The sequence below is a fragment of the Solanum lycopersicum genome, chromosome 9 (assembly GCF_036512215.1).
Source record: "Solanum lycopersicum chromosome 9, SLM_r2.1".
Taxonomy (NCBI): Eukaryota; Viridiplantae; Streptophyta; class Magnoliopsida; order Solanales; family Solanaceae; genus Solanum; species Solanum lycopersicum.
This window is the reverse complement of record NC_090808.1, coordinates 40,820,652-40,840,884: the sequence shown is the minus strand read 5'-3', so window position 1 is coordinate 40,840,884 and position 20,233 is coordinate 40,820,652. Positions and strand designations below refer to the sequence as shown.

General features: G+C 33.2%; 1 protein-coding gene and 1 long non-coding RNA gene across 26 annotated transcripts; both read right to left on the bottom strand.

Moving 5' to 3' along the window:
* Window positions 1-1,854: 1,854 nt before the first annotated feature.
* On the bottom strand, window positions 1,855-11,837 carry LOC112942180 (uncharacterized). Of its 25 annotated transcripts, none has more exons than XR_011211649.1 (15): window positions 11,441-11,837; window positions 11,130-11,331; window positions 9,587-11,028; window positions 8,146-8,232; window positions 7,822-7,888; window positions 7,602-7,741; window positions 5,745-6,021; window positions 5,283-5,654; window positions 4,726-5,208; window positions 4,532-4,581; window positions 4,217-4,264; window positions 3,219-3,289; window positions 2,875-3,007; window positions 2,281-2,466; window positions 1,855-2,196 (listed from the first exon to the last, which is right to left on the bottom strand). XR_011211649.1 is itself a non-coding variant. In XM_069288975.1 (14 exons), exons 12-14 carry the CDS (start codon window positions 3,263-3,265, stop codon window positions 1,968-1,970), a joined length of 462 nt encoding a protein of 153 aa, XP_069145076.1. In that variant the 5' UTR covers window positions 3,266-3,354; window positions 4,217-4,264; window positions 4,532-4,581; window positions 4,726-4,820; window positions 4,950-5,013; window positions 5,118-5,208; window positions 5,283-5,654; window positions 5,745-6,021; window positions 7,602-7,741; window positions 8,146-11,028; window positions 11,130-11,331; window positions 11,441-11,837; the 3' UTR covers window positions 1,855-1,967. The 25 variants fall into 25 exon arrangements, 19 of the variants coding, with proteins under 19 accessions (XP_069145076.1, XP_069145077.1, XP_069145080.1 ...); XR_011211650.1 differs by having other exon boundaries at window positions 10,556-11,028; XR_011211652.1 differs by having other exon boundaries at window positions 10,870-11,028.
* An 897-nt stretch (window positions 11,838-12,734) lies between these two features.
* Window positions 12,735-18,606, bottom strand: LOC138338249 (uncharacterized). Its single transcript, XR_011211690.1, has 2 exons — window positions 16,709-18,606; window positions 12,735-16,272 (listed from the first exon to the last, which is right to left on the bottom strand). It is a non-coding gene; the product is annotated as an uncharacterized lncRNA (long non-coding RNA).
* Window positions 18,607-20,233: the final 1,627 nt, after the last annotated feature.

The window sequence follows — 20,233 nt, the reverse complement described above, 5'->3', positions numbered from 1 at the left end:
GCAAACGTGCCGTCGTCTTCAACTCAAGCGCAACTCTAGCCAGTCTTTATTAGACCGGATTTCAGGGTGAGCTAATGCTTCTAGCTTGGACTGGATCTTCCTCTTCATGTCTTGATGCCATGAACTTCTGGCATGGACTAGCTTTTTACTTATTTTAGCTTCTTCGATACACTTAGATTAGTAATTTGAGGATAGATGTTCTTGTGATGATGACTTCCAGTTTGGGGATAATAATAGTTGTCGAGTTTTTAGAAGTTATTTAATTGATTTTCATTAATGAGTTTAAGTCTTCCGCATTATATTGTGTTATTATGTTCGAAATGTTGGGTTTTGTATTGATTGGTTCGCTCACATAGGAGGGTAAGTGTGGGTGCCAGTCGCGGTTTGATTTGGGTCCTGACATGATCAAAACGAGTGAAATGTACCTTGATATACTAAGGACCAAATAGTGCAGCCTTCAAATCACAAAAAACTTCCTGGAAGGCCATCCAAAAAGTATCCTGACAAGACGTATAGCGAGCTATATGGTAAGAAGAGAAAGAATTCTTGCAGTACGTGTGGGTTTAAAGGGCACAATAGGCGTTCATGTAGGAATGGACAGCGTATTGTATAGTTAATGATGTTTCATTTTTGTATATTTTTAGAGTTAGGTTGCTTCCAGATCTCTAATGCCTTCTGGATAATAAAATAACATGGAATTCTTTGTTCATGGTTGTATCTTGAAATGTATTCGCTCTACGTCTTCTCTCGAATACCGTTACTTGTATTCGAAACCTAAATGTATTTAGATTTTAATACCAATTGTTACATCCATTTGAATGCATCAATTGTTGGATTCTTCTATTTGAATTCGGCAAATATTTTTTTTTATACATTTTTTTTGAGAAGTGTTCATTCATATCCATGTTTTCAATATATATTATATTTGACCTGTCTAAAGTTTATGAGTGAACTTGTATGTGTCACAAACACAACATTCGCAGTTACTTATATTCCAGTTGAATTGTATTTATTATTTAATATAAATTATTTTTTTGTAACATTTTAATGCATACAAATTTTTTTTCTTCGTTTACTATCGAAATGTATTCATATCCATGGTATTAATATCTTTTGATAAGTGTTCATATTTATGTTTTTAATCTATATTGTATTTGCTCTTTCTAGAATATATGAGTGAAATTGTATGAGTCACAAAACAAAATCATTGCATATACTTGTATTCAAGTTAAATTGTATTTATAATTTAATATAAATTGTTTTTGTAACATTTTAATGCATACATTTTTTTGTATTCTTTTTATCTCTAAAATTATTCATATTCGCTATACGTATTCTATCTTTTTTAAGTTGTTAGTATTATTAATTGTATTTAGAATTTATTAATTTAATATCAATTGTTACATCCATTTGAAACATATGAATGCATACATTTTGTTATATTATTGTAATTGTTTTGGTATACCTTTTATAACGAAATGTATTCGTATTCATGATTTTAATCTACATTATATTTGTTCTATCTAAATTGTATGTGTGAACTTGTATGAGTCACAAAAATTATATGTCGGTAGAATCATATGCATTTCAGGTAAACATCAAAAACGAATTTTGTGTACCCCACATGCAATACTTAAGCTTGACACACAAATAAAACGCTTTTTTTTCCTCACTTACCACAAAGCCTCATATATGCTCTTTTGGTAAGAAAAATAGAATATGTAGCAAATATTCATTAACTGGAACAACAAAGAAATAGATTTTATATGTAGCAAAGATTCATTAAATGGACCAACATTATCATATAAACTGCACAAGGACTGAAACACTTTAATATTAACCCAAAACTTTGAAACCAGAACTTCAAGATTTTATACATTAATAAACACAAGAACTGGAACCCTTTAAATTCGTTTCATAGCAATACAAAACTAATGTATAATGACAAATCAAAAAATGGACAACAACTAATCTATTTGAATTGTATCAATCTCCTGCATTGCTACATTGAATTTGCTATATCTTGGAGGTGCTTCATTGTCACTTATTGCTCCAGCATCATTCTTTTGTTGGCCATAATTGCAAAGAAGTGTAGCGTATCTTGACCGTAAACATGATGCATCAAAAACATTCACTGGAATACCTTGGCCATATGATAGATATTCGGCAAAAGCTAGAATATAAATACCACAATCCCTATGATATAAGAAATTAAAAGTTAGTACACAATATAATATTGATGATTTGATGATAGTAAAATCAAAAGAAACACAAACTTACAAAGACCCATGCGACTGTTGAGGAACATTATCTATGAATACTACATTAAAGAACTCATTCTCTTGTTGAGCTTGCGATACATCAATTCCTTTATTGTTGTAATATTCATTGATTGTTAACTTCAAAGGGATCAACTGAGACAGGTTAACTATCTCTGCCTTGATAGCTGCATCGTGACCTGCTGCCCTATATAAGTCATACATGTTGATACACTTATCATTAAATGATATCACAACCAACACCCAATGAAATTTCTCCTTATCATGGAGAGGAACAAAAACATAATTAATCGTATGCGAAGGTGTAAAAGCATGCATTTTGTACCCTCTAATGTATTCACCAATGACATGCTCTTCATCGGCACAACAAACATCACTATCTAAATCCAAATATTTTTCTCAAATAGCAGATCTTTGAACTAAATACACAATCTACAGTGTTATATTTATAGCTGCCTCCAACATCATACTTAACTTTTTTCCGTAGATAATATAAGATCACATCAACATGCTGACAAATTTAAAGACAAATGTATAAATACTATAACTATTATTCAATCATTGTTTGTAAAGATAAATGTTAAACAACTCTTACCGAATTGTTCAATAACTATCCTTTGAAATACAGATTATAGAACCAATTCTTATTGTCTATTAGGAGAACGCCAAGGTTAATGGCCATAGGAATTTCATCTAGATTCTTCTTGTAATGGTCTTGATCATGCTTCCTAAAAATAGAATAAAAATAGAAATAGTATACCATTCATTAAAAAAGTAATTACTTTCAACAATTAAATACAAAAAAAAATCAAGAAAACCTATATATCAGCTACACCAAACAATAACTGTTGTTGAAACACGAACAAAAATTTAACCGGATACAAAAATTTAAATAGTTATGTTGTAAAAATATCTTGTAATTATTCACCAATGATTTACTTTTTGTCGTGCTTTGCATCCATCTCGGATCCATGAATGAAACGCATCCCACAGCGTTATAGTATAATCGCCTGAGATCAAATCAAACATAAAGGGTGTTTCAATTCAAAAATGTGGGGCTGACATGATGAACTACCTGAAATGGTTCAAAAAATAATAAATTAAATACACACTAACAGCAGCAATAAAAAAAGATTACATTAACTTAAGCATTAAAAATGGAATATTATACCAACAGATGATTTAAAATTGGTCAGATACGGCGATAAATTATAAGGACGTGGACGACTATTCCAACGCGCAAGTAATGGCGTCTGTTCGTTATTGCTGATAGGTTAATCTATCTTCAATTTTTCACCATTCGTACCCAAATGGACATCGATAGTGGCCTGATCTGCCTTTGTTGTAATGCATCCAGCAATTGTTGTTGGCAGTTGTTCGATGTGTCCTTTTATCACAATTGAATGTGGTGCGGTGTTACTCTTTATAGAATTGAGACTAGGCATGAATTGATCGTCCAATTCAAACTGTGAATCAGTTGTCACATTCATGTGATCCAAAACCCAGATAGGGACTGGACATGACATTTGTTCAACATCGACCTCATGTGAATTTTCAGATACTCCAAGCACTTTTTTTTTAGGGGGGGGGGGTATATCAAATACAAAGCTTGGTTGATTTACCTATTAATTTCGTAAAAATAAAAACACTTTAAAAGTAATGACCCAAATAATGGTATAACAAATGTACTTATAAAATTAAATAACATACTCTAGGAATTGTAGGTCTTGGAGTACTAAATTCATAAATCCACTTCAATCAGATTTTTAATAGGGGTGTTGATACAAAAAAACTTACAAAATGAAAGTTATAAATGAAATTGTTGATATGATAATGAACATTTATTGAGACTGAAATTTAAGGCAAATTTGTATATTGTAATCACAAATTAGGATGTACGACAAAAAAACATAAAACTTGTCTAAAACCTGACTTACCTCATGATCATCGGATTTGGGATATATTCCATCTGGATTGTTGATTGTCTATAAAAAAAATAAAAATAACAAGAAACATGAAAAAAATTTAATGGATACAATAATGAAAAGTCCGTTAAAGTTGTAAATTATAACAATTATTGACTAAAAATTATTGTTTTTTATAATACATGTAAGCATAAACCGAGTTAAGATTGCTTGATACAGTTTGATCATAATTATATAAATTTATAATTATATAAAATATAGGAGGCTTATTACTGATATTTATTACACATGTATTGAGTTTAAAATGTTACACAAATCTTGACTTACATGGGCACAACATTTGTTGATTTACTGTCATTTAAATCCTTGAGTGTCTTCTAAAAAAATAAAAATTCAATAACCATGTAATCAAATATTAAAAGTTACCACTTCATTAAAGTGAATAAATTCAAAATTTTCGTAAAAAACACCAAAATAGGGATCGTATATACAACCTAAATTAATAAAAAAATTACAAGTACCTCTGAATTTCCAGATTCCAATTTGTCACACTGAACTACCAGAACTTGATTTGATGGAGATTCTTTATTGGAAGTGTATTGTGGTGTATACCCATCTTCATCGTTTGAATTTGAAGGGACAATATGATCATCAGAATGCTCGGCATGTGTTATATTACAACGTAAATCATTAACAAAAATGTTAATTTGAAATACGTTACATCATTTTATTTTTTATAACAAACCTCCTGCTCATCCCGTGTTTAATTAATGCCTGTCGGAACAGTCTTGAAGTTGTCATTGATCAAACTGCGAATTTCAACAAATTCTTGTTTAACCTAAAAATACGACATAATGATGTAGCTTATTAAAAATTTAAAATTCTAATAAGTGTATAATTATGAAGGATTTACTATATGGTAAATACTTCTTTCCTGAAATCTGATAGCTCTTTCAACCAGTCTTCCACTTCAGATCCGCTTGTTCTCTGAAATATCATAATCACTAGAAGTTGTATTTGTTACATATGCATGTAGACATTCAGTTTGCTTTAAAATAACCTTAAGTTTCTTTAGTACCTTTCTGGATACAACATTCTTTTTCATCGGTTGTTTAACAGCAATTCGAGGTTCCAAATTTTTTGCATCCTGTTTGGATCCACTAGTCACCGGCTTCTTTGTCCTTTTTCTAACAGGCGACATTGAGGAACCAACTTTTCCTTTTCTTTTGACCTTTACTGCTTGTGGAGAAGGTTCTTGAAAATCATCGTCAGAATCTTTATCATCACAACTTCCCCCTCGTGGATCATCATTACTATCAATTATTTCATCATCTAGATCATCATCTGATTAATCGGAATACTGAGGTGGAGCTTGATTTTCGATATCCTCCGGTGGCAGTTGCAATACTGCAAGTTCCGTTTAATTAGGTGTAATGTTCCTGAATTTAATCTGAATTCAAAACATTTTGTTACTATTATGAATAAAAACAACCAAAAAACATACAACTTGGTGATTATTAAATATATGTGAGTTAAGTACCTTGTTATTAACATCACTAAATATGCTGTTCATAAGTTTCTTGTATCTACGACTCTCATTGGTCGTCTGCCAGTTGAGCAACCTCGGAATATGGTCATCAACCTTTTGAGCGACCTGGAAATCAATACTCAAACTGAACTCAAACAACCATGCTTGGAATACAATAGGCATTCCCCCGATTCTGTAAAATTATTTTTCACTATTCAACCTCTTGCTCAGGCTCTTCATCAGCAAATAGAAAGCTTTTTTCCCCCATGGAAACTGACTGTACCTTCCACTTTCAACAAGATAAAAATATAATCAAGGAACTTTTTTGGTAGCTCTTTCACCAGAAAAAATCATTGTCTGGATGAAGTATAAAATTGCAAACTTCAGGCCATCCTGATGGTTCTCCCCCCATACTTTTTGTTGAAAACTCCTCATTATATCAATTTTCCTGATCAACTTAACACCCTCAAAATACTTTTCCATGAACCTATTTGGTTCTGACTCATCAAAGATGAAATCATTTTCTTCGTTTACACAACTTAATCCACTAATCAAAGTAAATTCTCTCAAATTAAAATGCAACGTAGATCCATTTACACGCATTACAAATGCTTGGCGAGAACTACAATTGAGTTCTAAAGCCATACAACGCCTATGTATTTGTTCGTGAACATGACATTGATGCATTTGTATATACTTACCAAAACAGGTGCTTTCACATAATACATTGTATATATGTCCATGTAAATACTTTACCAAGTTAGCTTTTATGTCATGATTAAAGAAACAATGAATATGGGGAGCTCTTTTTGGTTTATTTTTGACATAAAATTCATTTGCCTGCACATGTTCAACAATAAAATGAATACATACTTAAAAAATTACTAATATATAAATCTATTACTAGTTAACAAAATAGAATAAGAGAAACTACATTGTATACGAAATATTGAATGTTCATTTTGAATCATGAATATTGATGACATAAAAAATAAAATGAAATAAATAACAAAATACAACTAAACTGATACTATAAGTTTATCAAAATTTGAATACATAAAGATGCTGAAAAGAATATAAATACATTATTCAACAATCTAATATATGTATACAACAAAAAATGGGCAAAAATAATTTCTACTAGAATACAGTTGAAAGAAATCTACTAAATTGAAATATATAAAGATAAATATTGTATTCCTTTTCTTAATATTGACAAGCAAATGAGAAGACTCTTACGTATAAGGTAATTTGTAGCATCCAATATTAGTGTTTTGGTATTTTTATTTATATTGATACATGTACATTTTTTGTTGACAACTTTTTTTACATGAATACTTTTTTTAACACTATCAATGCATGGAAATATATAGTAAGTGCATCAATCTGCAAGATACAGTTTCACTTAGCCTAGTCTTTTGTGTGTAGGAAGAGAATAGACTCTCAATGCATTTGGATATTAAGAGTTTCTTTTCTTTTTCAGTAGCATCTACATGTTCTTCAGGCCAACAGCGGAGTAACAATCCGGCTCCGTACATGCCTTAAAATTGTGTCTCAAAATTGCACAAACTTACTATTTTCTCTATGAATTTCCTACTAAAAATATTCACAGGTTATTCTCACAAATTAGTGGGAAAAAAATAGTAATGTTTACATTCATAAAATTAAAAAGTTACCTACTATTTCAGTGAAAACCTATTTTAGTTGTGTTTTTTTCTAGTGAGCTGATTTGATGGAAATGAATGAAAAAATTCATGTTCTATATACAGATTTTCGTTAACAAGCTTCCAATCTGAAACACATGCAATTTCAAACACAAAAACCAACTATTGACATAGCATAAAAATAGCTTCGTTAATAATTTAATACCTCTTCATCGTCATGACGTAATACTTCATCACTTCGATATTCTTGATGATCAACAGGGGTTTTATAGTACGACACTTTCCTTTTTTTGGAAGAGCTATCAATTGCCATTTTATACTCTTGTGTCATTCTCGCCGCAGATCCTACATTTTTTATCAATCCTTGAGTAATGCACAATCAAATGAGGGAAATTCCACAAAATTTTTAATGTTGTTGTTTATACCTCAAGTAATTCTTACTAAATCAGCCATTGCATACAATACACTCTTTTTTTTCAACAATCTAAAAATCTGAAGAAAAAAAATTCTTTTAACAACTGCGTATTGAACATCAAACAACAACGATTCTATATATATGAACTTTCATAATCTACAATCTTAAACATTGAAAGAAAATCACAAAAAAATAGACAAAAAATATAAAATCATAAATGTATGATGCATATTAAAATAAAAATCACATAAATTGTCCATAAAACTGTGATATACAAAATCAGAACTTTAATAAAAACATAAAAAAAAAAATCAAAACCGAAAGTTGAACTAACCTTGCCACAACCAAATCTGCTTTAATAATGATGCTAGCTCGAAAATCTGCTTGAATCCTTGGGAATCAATGGCTTTGATGAAGAAATCTGGAAAATTTGTGAAAGAAACTTGAAAATTTGGCTGAAAATTTTTAATTGGTTTAATTTTTACCTTTCTTGGAACTTTACACGAAATTGTTAATTAATTTCTTTTTTTTCATTGAATGTTATTGGACCATGTTTTTGTCCAATAAATGAATTTCCATTAATATATTAAATTAATAATATCAATATACACTAAAATCTAAAATACACACATTTAATAAAATATGTAACATTAATAAACATATTGTTATTTTGTCATTTTCACTAAAAAATTTAAATTAATGTTATTTTGATTAATTATGTTATTAAATATATCTTAATTGCTAATTTTTCCAAATACTTTGACACTTGTTGTCAATTCGTCAATACCCAACTGCCGAGAAATCTAGAATTTCTAAGCATTTAACAATAACAGAAACTTAAAAAGGGGAAGATGACCAAATTCCCCAATAAGGCGAAGAGTACACTATGTCCATCTTTGAAGATAATGTCAACTCTCTCTCTCTCTCTCAAGTTAGACGACAGTCTCTTGCATCCAAAAATAATACACAGAGATATGGAATTGGTATATGAAGATGTGCTTCATCTAAACACCCATAACTCTGGTGAGGAAGAGGATATGGATTTTGAAGCATCCTTATGGGTGCATCAAAATATCATTAAATTGAGCAAAGAACTTTGGGTGTGCTTCCAAGGTTAGGAGAGAGAAGCACTGGAACTGTTTATGATAATTGACACGAGGAGACGAGTGATCAAAATAACACCAGACCTGTCTATGACACAATCTCCATTAAGAAAGATTTCCAAGGACGTAAAGAACCTGGAAACGAGGAGAAAATTTTAGAAGCAATGGAACTAGAAACGTTGGTGGGGATTTTTTTCACTAAAACTCAATGAAGGTAAATATTGTTTCATGGAATGTGAGGTGGATTAATCTGCCCTGGGAAACGAGGGATAATAAGAAACTTTATTTAAAATTGGAAGGCTGATATCTTTTGCCTTCAAGAATCTGAATTGGACGGGGATATCAGGGAGATAATTAAAGAAGTTAGGGTAAATAGATAGGCAAAATTTTCACAACTAAAGGCAAGTGGGACAAGAGGAGGCATTATTATCTTATGGGACAACAGACTATGGGAATGAAAAGTTAGCAACATAGGGGTCTACTCCATTACATGCAAATTCATTGGAAAATCGCAAGATTTTTGTAGGCATCTCTCTAGTATATATTCTCCAAATAGTAGAACTGAGAGAGAGGAAATTTGGTGGGAAGTTGCAGGTGCTAGGAGATTATTCAATGGACCATGGGTGAAAATTAGATTTCCTTCTAAAAAAAAAAGAATTGTAGAAGAATTACCAAAGCTATGACTGATCTTTCCGAGTTCATTGAGGATTTAGAGTTGGTTTATATTCCATTATCTAAGGGAAGAGACACATGGAGAAGGGGTGACAGGCACACCTCACAGCCAGACTAGACAGGTATTTGATCTCTGCGGATTGGAACGACATCTTCAACAACATCAAACAAACCCCTCTTCATAGAATTAGTTCTGATCATACTCCGTTGTCACTTAAATGTGGTAGTTGTCATCAAAATAAGTCATATTTCAAATTTGAAAATTGGTGGCTGCAGACAGGAGGATTCAAGGAAAGGATCAAAGACTGGTGGACTGTCGTTAATTGTGAAGGTACACCTCACTTCATTTTAGCGTACAAGTTGAAAGCTCTGAAGGTGAAGCTAAAGGAATTGAGTAAGATCATCCAATGGATCCTACATCTACAGAAATCCAACATACTGAACCAACTCTTAGAGATGGAAGAGATACATGACTGCAGAATTCTAACCAATGAAGAGGTTTTAATAAAAAAAAACTCTTTGTATCTAGAATATGAGAAAATATCAAAATCATGAAGAGGTGGAATGGAGGCAAAGGTCTCGAGACCTTTGGTTGAAAAAGGGGGACAGAAGCATAAAAGTTTTCCATAGTACTGCGAATGCCCACAAGCGGTACAATAACATTGACAAATTGGAGATAGAAGGGGCCATTGTGGAAAACGAAGCAAACATTAAAGAGGATATGGTCTCTTTATACCAGAAGCTATATATAGAAGAAGAAAAATGGAGACCTCAGGGGGATCTTAGGGACTGCCCTAAAATTAATGATGTAGAAAATCAGATGCTACAAGGTGTGCCAAACCTTGTGCAAAGGACAAAGCCCCTGGCCCAGACGGGTCATAAGCACAGAAGTAGTGGCTGCTATTCAGAACTTCTATCATCAAGGAATTTTGGAAAAAAGCTTCAATGCCACTTTCATTGCATTAATACCTAAGAAGATTGCGGCCAAAGATCTGAGAGAGTTTAGACCCATCAACTTGATAGGTAGCATTTACAAAATCATATCCAAGCTTTTGATGGAAACTGAAGAAAGTAGTGCAAAAATTGGTGGATGCTCAGTATAGGGCTTTAATCAATGGTCTTCAAAAATTTTATGCCATCTTAATTGCCGATGAATGCACTGATGCTAGGATCAGAAGTAAAGCCCCAAGTATATTTTTCAAGTTATACATTAGGAAGGATTTTGATCACTTGAACTGGAAATTTTTATTGGGGATGCTTCGGAATAAGGGATTTGGACAAACTTGTATCAAATGGATGAACTTTTGCATAAGTACTGCTATGTTCTCAGTGCTTTTCATAACTCTCCAGCTGGCTTCTTCCCTTCACAGAGAGGTCTGAGGCAGGGGGATCCTCTATCCCCATTCTTGTTTATCATTGCCATGGAGGATTTAAATGTCATGCTACAGAAATCCCAAACAAACAACTGGATCAGAGGATTCAAAGTAATCTCTAGGGAAGAAAGTAACATGAAGATCATGCATTTACAATATGCAGACGATACCTTGATTTTTTGTGAAGGAGATTTGAATCAAGTAAGTATGCTAACATTGATTTTCATTTTATTTGATGCCATCTCCGTGCTGAACATTAACTGGAACAAAAGTTTTATTTACCCAATTAATGAAGTGAGTGATCTTCACAGGTTGTTCAACATTCTAGGAGGTACAATTGGGGATCTTCGAACAACATATCTTGGATTACCTCTGAGGACAAAAAGCAAGTCTATTAATATATCAACTCAAGTGTTGGAGAAATGTGAAAAAAGTTGGCTAATTTGAAAACTCGATACTTATGCATGGGAGGAAGGCTGACCTTGACTAACGTTGTATTGGATGTAATGCCTACATACATGACGTCTCTATTTCATGTTCCTACTAGTGTTATGAAAAGGTTGGACTCCTTGAGAAGGAATTTTTTTATGAAGGGCACAACAAGAAAAATAAAATACATCTTTTCAATTAGAAGTCTTGTAAAACCAGCAAGAAGGAAGAAGGTGCTGGAATTAAGAATCTAAAGATCTAGAATTAGACTTTAATGATGAAGTGGTTATGGAACTTCAATTTATACGCTCAGCCATTATGGAAGAAAATAATCATGAAAAAATATGGTTTGGATGGAAAATGGACTACCAAAGTAAGCAATAGTCCTTATGGAGTTAGTCTCTAGAAATCCATCAGGAACTTGTGTGTAATTTCTTTAAATAGGTACTCTTTTGTGTAATTTCCATTAGTTTATATATGTTTTATATAGATAGTGTGGTATGGATTGATATGAAAAGTGCAACATCCGGGGGAGGGGGGAGGGGGCGAAGGTGGGGAAGGAATAAAAGAATTCCTAAAAGCTTATCCACGCTTTGACCAGACATCTTCTCAACTTTAGTGGATAATCTAAGTTATGATACTGTTAATGATAAAAGATTCTCTTTTGCACCCAAGTGTCTGGTCTAGTGGTCAATGAAGTGCGAGGAGGGTCTCAGATTCAAATCCTTGTGGAGGCAATAAATGGTAATTTCTTTCAATATATGCCTAACGTTGGTGGACAGAGTTACCTGACACTTGTGATGTTGAGAAGTAGCAGGTATCCGGTGGAATGTTCGAGGTGTGAAGAAGTTGGTCATTATATTTCCATCATAAGAAAATTTTGTTTTAGAACAACTGCTCTATCATTATTCAGTTTACCCTAGTCAGGAAAATCAGACTACCTGCCAAGTTTCACTTCTAGTTTTACAATGTAGGTTCTATGCCATAAAAAGTTGGCGGAACATTATAAAGAGCCAAATACATTGATGACCCCCAAAACTTGACAAAAACAGTGACCTATTTGAACACTTCAACTTGTTACCATTAAATTCCAAAGCTTCTTTCCATGTGTGCCAGTTAAAGTTATTAATCTTTTGGCAATTGTCAATTATCATCAATTTATTAACAGCTATCTTTGAATGTCTCGACATTTTAAGAGCCTTTTTTTCTTAATGATGATGGTATTGGTAAATGGTCGTTTTTATATGCAACAATTAGATTAGGAGTAGTAACAAGAAAAATATGTAGATACCTACTTGGAAACGAATGTAATGTGGTGTCCTAGTTTGCAAAGGAGTACAATGAGGTGTCTATATTAATGTATAATGTAGATACTCAAGTCAATAATATTCTTCTCTAATATTTTTCTCATGGTATTAAAGCCTCTACAACCTTGGTAGAAAAATAATTAAGAAAACTACAGCCGGCAGGAGGTTACATGAAAAATAGTGATGCTAAGGACTGATTTGAGATGAATCTGGGACAAACAAAGTGGTCACTGTGCTTCTTTCTGTGGTGTGTTAGACTTGATTTTGTGTTGCACTGTGAATCTCTTGTGTGACTACTTTCTCGTATCTGATTTTTCGTAGCATCGTGCTTCTTTTTTTGTGACTGCTTTCTCATATCTTATTTGTGTAGTACCTTGCATTTTTTTGGACTAATTTCTCATATTTGATTTGTGAAGCACCGCACATCTTCCTGGCAACTCCACAAATCTGATTTGCATAGTCTATGTCAATAAAAAGAAGATTTAATTTGCGTAGTTTCGTGTCTTTCCGTTGACTCCTCATATGTGACTACGTAGTTTCACTTTTTGTCAGTGTTGTGAGAAAATCAACACTACCAAGAGGTACAGTGCCTCCCTATTATCAAACCACAACTAGTGCCACGTGAAACGACCTCAGACACGCCGACTCATGAGCTTGTTCCGAATAGTTTTTCGGTGGCTTTCTTGTTCAAGATCTACTCATCTCTTAATTTCGAGACGACCCATATATTGTATACAAATTTCTGGAAAATTTTCAGTTTGTTCCCTTTTAACTGAGGTCTGGGAAGCAGTCCGTACCAGTTATATCTTCATCAAGTCCCTCAATGGACCTCATATTAATCACATCTATAACAAGCTCGGTACATGACATGTATACTCTAGCTTAAGAGGGAGTAATTTTGAATAGGAGTAGGAACAAGAATAGAATATATAATCCTACTTAGGATTGTAGTACAGTGTTTTAGTTAGAAAAGGAGTCTAATGTAGTGTCTATTAGACAAAATGATAATCACACCCAATATAATGTCCAAACTAAATAGCAATACGAACAGAGTAACAATGACACCAAATATTAAAATGGGTAAATATAATACCCGAATAAGTAATATAATAATATTGATGAAAAACTCGGTAGTGTCAAAACACTACTACTCAACAATCTTTTATTTCTTACAACTCACAATAATATTACTTCCACACTATTTTCTCACAAACTAAGAAGTAAATTGTGGATTACTCTCTAATCTCTATTACTTTTCTATTTGGTGTGTCTTCACGTGTTCAATTACTACTTTATTTATAGAGTTTTTTGAACACTTGTTTACATCATTAATGACATAATATGGTAGGCAATTTCAACAAAATATTGGCTGCCTACCTCTACTTAACTTATACAAAACTTTAACTACCTACTTCCACAAATGTGGCTACAAACTTTCACATTGGTGGCTACCAATTTTCACATTTGCGGCTTGTAATTTCAACAAGTTTGGCTGCCAAATTAATTGTTGCCATGATTTATTTACACAAATCTCTCCGTTAATTTTGATTTTTCTTCTTTACTCCAAGGTTTGATCTCAATCTCTGAAAATCTTCAAACCTGAGAGGCTTTGTAAAGATATCCGCAACTTGATCATGACATTTTACATACTTGAGGTCTCCCTCTTTCTTGGCAATGCATTCTCGTATAAAGTGATACCTTGTGCCTATGTGCTTGCTTCGATCATGATACACGGGATTCTTTGCTAGTGCTTGCGCAGATTTATGATTAACACAAATCATTGTGGCTTGAATTTGTGGCAAATTGAGTTCCTTCAACAATCTTCTTAACCGAATAGAATGACACGTACATGATGTCACTGCCACATATTCAGCATCACAAGTAGAGAGAGTAACAATTGATTGTTTCTTTGAACTTCCAAAAAATAACACAATCATCCAAGAAAAACACAAATCCATATGTGTTTTTTCTATCATCAAATTCTCCCGCATAGTGACTATCACAATATCCCACAAGATTAAAATTATCAGAAGAAGAGTAAAATAGCCAAAGGTCGGTTGTACCATTTCTGTAGCAAAGAACTCTTTTAGCACCTTATAGTGAGTGTAGGTACGAGCTTCCATGAAGTGTCTTACTACTCAAACTGCAAAAGTATATCTGGTCGCGTATATGTCAAGTACCTCACACTTCCTATAGACTCTTGAACAAAGTGGAACGCACTTCTTCTCTAACATCAAATTTTGACAATTTTATTCCAGTTTCCATTGGGGTGTTCACAGGGTTGCAACCAAACATGTTGAACTTCTTCAAAATCTCCTTTGTACAACTTTCTTGAGATATGAAGATGCCTTCCTCCATTTTCTTCACTTTTAGGCCCAAGTAATATGACATGAGCCCTATATCCATCATCTCAAACTCAAGGTACATAGATTTCTTGAAAGCTTCAAATAAAACTAGATTGTTACCCGTTAGAATGAGATCCTCAACATAAAGACAAAAAAGCAGAATATTTCCATTATTATGAACTTTACTGAAAATAGCACAATCATGGAGACAACGAGTAAGCCCAGTGTGTTGAAAGTATTTGTCAATGTAACTATTCCGAGCTCGTGGAGCTTGCTTCAACCCATATAAGGCTTTCTTCAACCTCAACACCTTAGCTTCATGATTTTTAACCACAAAACCCAATGGTTTCTCAAAGTAGACTTCTTCTTCAAGATATCCATTCATTAATGATGATTTGACATCTAGTTGATGGATCTTCCACTTCATTTACGCTGCTAAGGAGATCAATAGACGGATTGTCTCCATGCGTGCAACAGGCGCATAGACTTCTTCATAGTCGATGGCATGCCTTTGTTTGTAGCCTTTATCCACAAGTCTTGACTTGTATCTTTCTACTTCTCAATGGGCATTTTTCTTCATCTTGTATACCCATTTGACTCTAATTACTCAATTGTCCTTGGGAAGAGCTGTCGACTCCCAAGTGTTGTTCTTCTCTATTGACTGGATATCTTCCTCCATGGTTTGTCTCCACCTTTTTTCATTAACAGCTTCATCAAAATTCATTGGTTCACTATCAGCAAAGATACAACACAAAAAATCAAAATTAGTAATTTCTTTTGTGTCATCATAGAGTTCTTAGATGCTCCTCATCCTATGTGGTCTTTCACTTGAACTATCTTGAGAAGATGGAGTTGCAACATTTGTTGGTGAAGGAGGTGGGGATTCATCTTGTTCCATGGTCTCCTGTTCTTCTTCATCTCCGATGTATGGAAGAAAATCATATGTTTTTTCTTCCATAGCCTCCCCATTCCATGATGCTTCTTCATCAAAATCAACATCAAGACTCACCACCACCTTGTTATTGCTTGTATTGTATAGTTTGTAGCCTTTTGGACTTGCATCATAGCCAACAAACACATACTTGACACTTCGATCGTCAAGTTTAGCTCTCCCTTGATGTGGAACATGAGCATAGGGTATGCTCGCAAAGATTTTCAAGCGCTTAACACTTGGATTTCTTTCTCTCCATGCTTCTTGAGGTGTTTGATCTCGTACATTTCTTGTTGGAGACCTGTTGCTCAAATAAATTGCACATGAAACAACCTCGGCCCAAAATTCTTTAGGTAAATGTTTAGCTTTCAACATACATCTATCCATATTAAGAATTGTTCTATTCTTTCTTTCTGCAACTCTATTTTGTTGGGGCGAGTAAGATACAGTTAGAGGCCGACGAATTACATAAGATTGAAAAAAGTTATTAAATTCTTTTGAAGTGAATTCGCCTCCTCTATGAGACCTTAATGCTTTTATTTCATAGTCACTTTGTTTTTCTACAAGTTCTTTGAAATTTTTAAAGGCAACAAAAACTTTATATTTTTGCTTCAAGAAGTATACCCAAGTTTTTCTACTGAAATCATCAATAAAGATCAAGAAGTATTTTCTTTTACCAAAAGAAGGTGAATCAATTAGACAAAACATATCGGTGTGTATAAGTTGGATAGGCTTACTTGTTATTGATGTAGTCTCCTTTCGAAAACTCTTCTTTGCATGTTTTCCAAGAAGACAAGCTTCACAAAATTAATTTGGATGGTGGATTGGTTGTACCCATCAACCATGTTCTTGTCTTTCATTGATTTGAGCGCTTCAAAATTCAAGCTCCCAAATCCATATTCCAACACCATGAGTGATTTTGCACATTAGCCTTCAAACACCTTGCATTGATAGTTTTAAAATTCAAAGGAAACAACCTATTCTTTACCTATGACTTTAGCAATTAAGTTGTTACTTGAATCTCTTAGACAAAGATGCATATTTTTCATATCAATATCATATATTTTTTAAGAAGTAGACCCAAACTCAAAATATTACTTTTCAATTCTGGCACATAATAAACATTGGTAATCAATTTATGACGACCATCTTTGCAGGATATCAGAATCGTACCTATCCCTTCAATTTGGATCTTTAAGGTATCTCCAAAAAACACATTACTTTTCACGGTCTTCTTTATCTCCACAAATTTATCTTTGTGGACACACATATGATTGTTTGCTCCATTGTCAAGATACCATGAGATGCAATCATCTTTATTTTCTTCTTTGAGTGTTAATAATAGTTTTAACTCATCTTTATCTTTGTTGTTGTCAACAATATTAACTTTCTCTTTAACATCACTACGATATTCCCAAGAGTAATGTCCCATTTTATGACAGTTATAACACTTTATTTTATATTTGTCATACCTCATTTCATTTGTACCTTGATAGGCTCCACATGCTCTACCTCCTCGTTGATCACGACCATGACCTTTGAATGACTAGTGACCCTTCTCTTTATTGTTGAAATGATTGTTACAACTTCTTCCTCTTCCAAAGCCTCCACGACCTCCACGGCCACGCCATTGTTCATTTTCCGGTGTAAATTTTCTCACCTTCAAATCCTTTGAAGTATGCATGAGTTTTAAGAAGTTGCTCTAGTGGCTCTTCTTTTCTCCTTTTCATTTTCTCTTAATGGGCTAGTAAAGAACCTTCCAATTGGTCTACCATAATAGAGTCTAGATATTTAGACTCCTCAATATCACACACCACATAATCAAATTTAGGTGTTAAAGAACAAAGTATCTTTTCTACCGCACGCACATCATATACTTCCTCCCCATATCTTCTTAGTTGATTTACAACAGCCATCAATCTTGAACAGAACTCTTAAACGAATTTGGATCCTTACTTTTCTAAAACTTCAAACTCAGACCTTAGAGTTTGAAGTTTTACACTCTTTACTTTATAAACACCTTGGAGAGAATTTTGTAAAATCTCCCACGCCTCTTTTGAGGTGGTTGCATCAGATACCTTCTCAAACATGTCGTCATCCAAACATTGATGGATAAGAGTCAGGGACTTTTGATCTTTATTTCTTGTCTTTAACAAGACCTCCTTTTCATTTAAGGGAAAATTTTCCTCATTCGCGGGCTTTGTATACCCTTTGTCTATAATATCTCAAAAATCTTGAGAGCCAAGAATAGCTTTCATTTGTAGACACCATTTTTCATAATTTTCTCTTGTGAGCTGGGGGTATTGAAAGGACAACGGACAATTGTTTGTCATGGATTTGATACCACATTGTTGGACAAAATGATAATCACACCGAGGATAATGTTCAAACTAAATAGCAATAGGAAGAGAGTAACAACGACACCAAATATTAAAATGGGTAAATGTGATACCCAAATAAGTAACACAATAATATTCATGAAAAATTTGGTGGTATCAAAAGAATACTACTCAACACTCTTTTACTTCTTACAACTTACAATAACATTACTTCCACACTATTTTCTCACAAACTAAGTAGTTTGTGGATTACTCTCTCTACTATCTATTGCTTCTCTATTTTGGTGTGTCTTCAAGTAATCAATTACTACTCTATTTATAGAGTTTTTTGAACACTTGTTTACATCATTAATGACATCATATGGTATCCAATTCTAACAAAATATTGGCTGCCTAACTCTACCAAACTTTGACTACCTACTTCCACAAATGTGGCTACCAACTTTCACATTGGTGGCTACCAATTTTCACATTTGTGGCTTGTAATTTCAAAAAGTATGGATGCCAAATTAATTGTTGCCATAATTTATTTCCACAGTGTCTATCTCAATGTAATAATGCATGTACACTATTTAATAATATTCTTCTCCAATCTTATTCACAACAACAAATGGGTAGTTTTATATATGTATAAAAGTTGAAGGGGAAGGTTTTTTTTTCTTGAAACTGTATGTTCCTATATTAAGCAAAAAACATGATTAAACTTTTGGTAACATGTTTATCTGTTTGGCTACATGTTGCCTCGAAATGGCTCATATGAATAAATAAACTAAGAAATGGTACTCCAGGTTATTTGCCAAAATATATTAGTGAAGGTACTGTTTATTGCTCTATCCTATTAAAAACTGATAGAGTTTAGACATTGACCTTGATGCATAGGTTTGAGGGTTTTTACCATGCCTCTAGTGAATTGATTCTTTGATTAGCTATATCCTTTTTCATATTGTTCTTGCTACTTGTCTAGATCTTGTTTGATGAGAAGTCCTTTTGGAAAGGAAACTATATAGTTTACGTTGTTCTAGGTTATCTATGCTAACTCTATGACAGTAGCTGCAGTAATACAAAAGAAATAGATGGCTATTCATTTCTTATGTACCAATCACAAACACTTTTTTTATTATGGATCTACAGCCAGAAATTCAATGTGCAATCTCAGTATTCAGTGTGTTTCCTAAATCTCATTTACCAGAGGCATATTTGGAAACCAGAAGATCCACAAGCTGGGAATGGATTCAGAACCTAGAGATTAGTACCTTTTGCCTTCTGGGTTCTTTAAACTATGAAGATCAGAGGGTAATGGAATTTATGAGAAACATAATAATCACTAGTAGAATGCTAGACTAAAGAGGGCCATTTGCTGAAGTTGGGGTTCGTTAACTACAGTAGTTGTATGCTTCAATGAAATGAAAAGAAGTGTCCAACAAATGTACAGGATGAATTATGAGTACGAAAATTGGGTCTGGCAATAAATTATTAGCCACAAAAAAAATAATGACAACAACAACAACAATAACAACAATAACAACAACAACGACAACAACAACGAGAACAAGAACAAGAACAACAACAACAACAACAATGAAATTAACAACAACAACAACAACGACCACAACAACAACAACAACAACGACCACAACAACTACGACAACAACAACAACAACAATGATAACGACAACAACAACGACAACAACAACAACAACAATGACAACAACAACAACAACAATTACAACAACAACTTCAACAACAACAACGACAACAACAACAACAGCGACAACAACGACACCAACAATAACAAAAACAACAAGGACAACAATGACAACAAAAATAACAACAACAACAACAAAAACAACAACAAAGACAATAACAATACCGACAACAACAATAACAACAACAATAGCGATAACCACAACAATAACAACAACA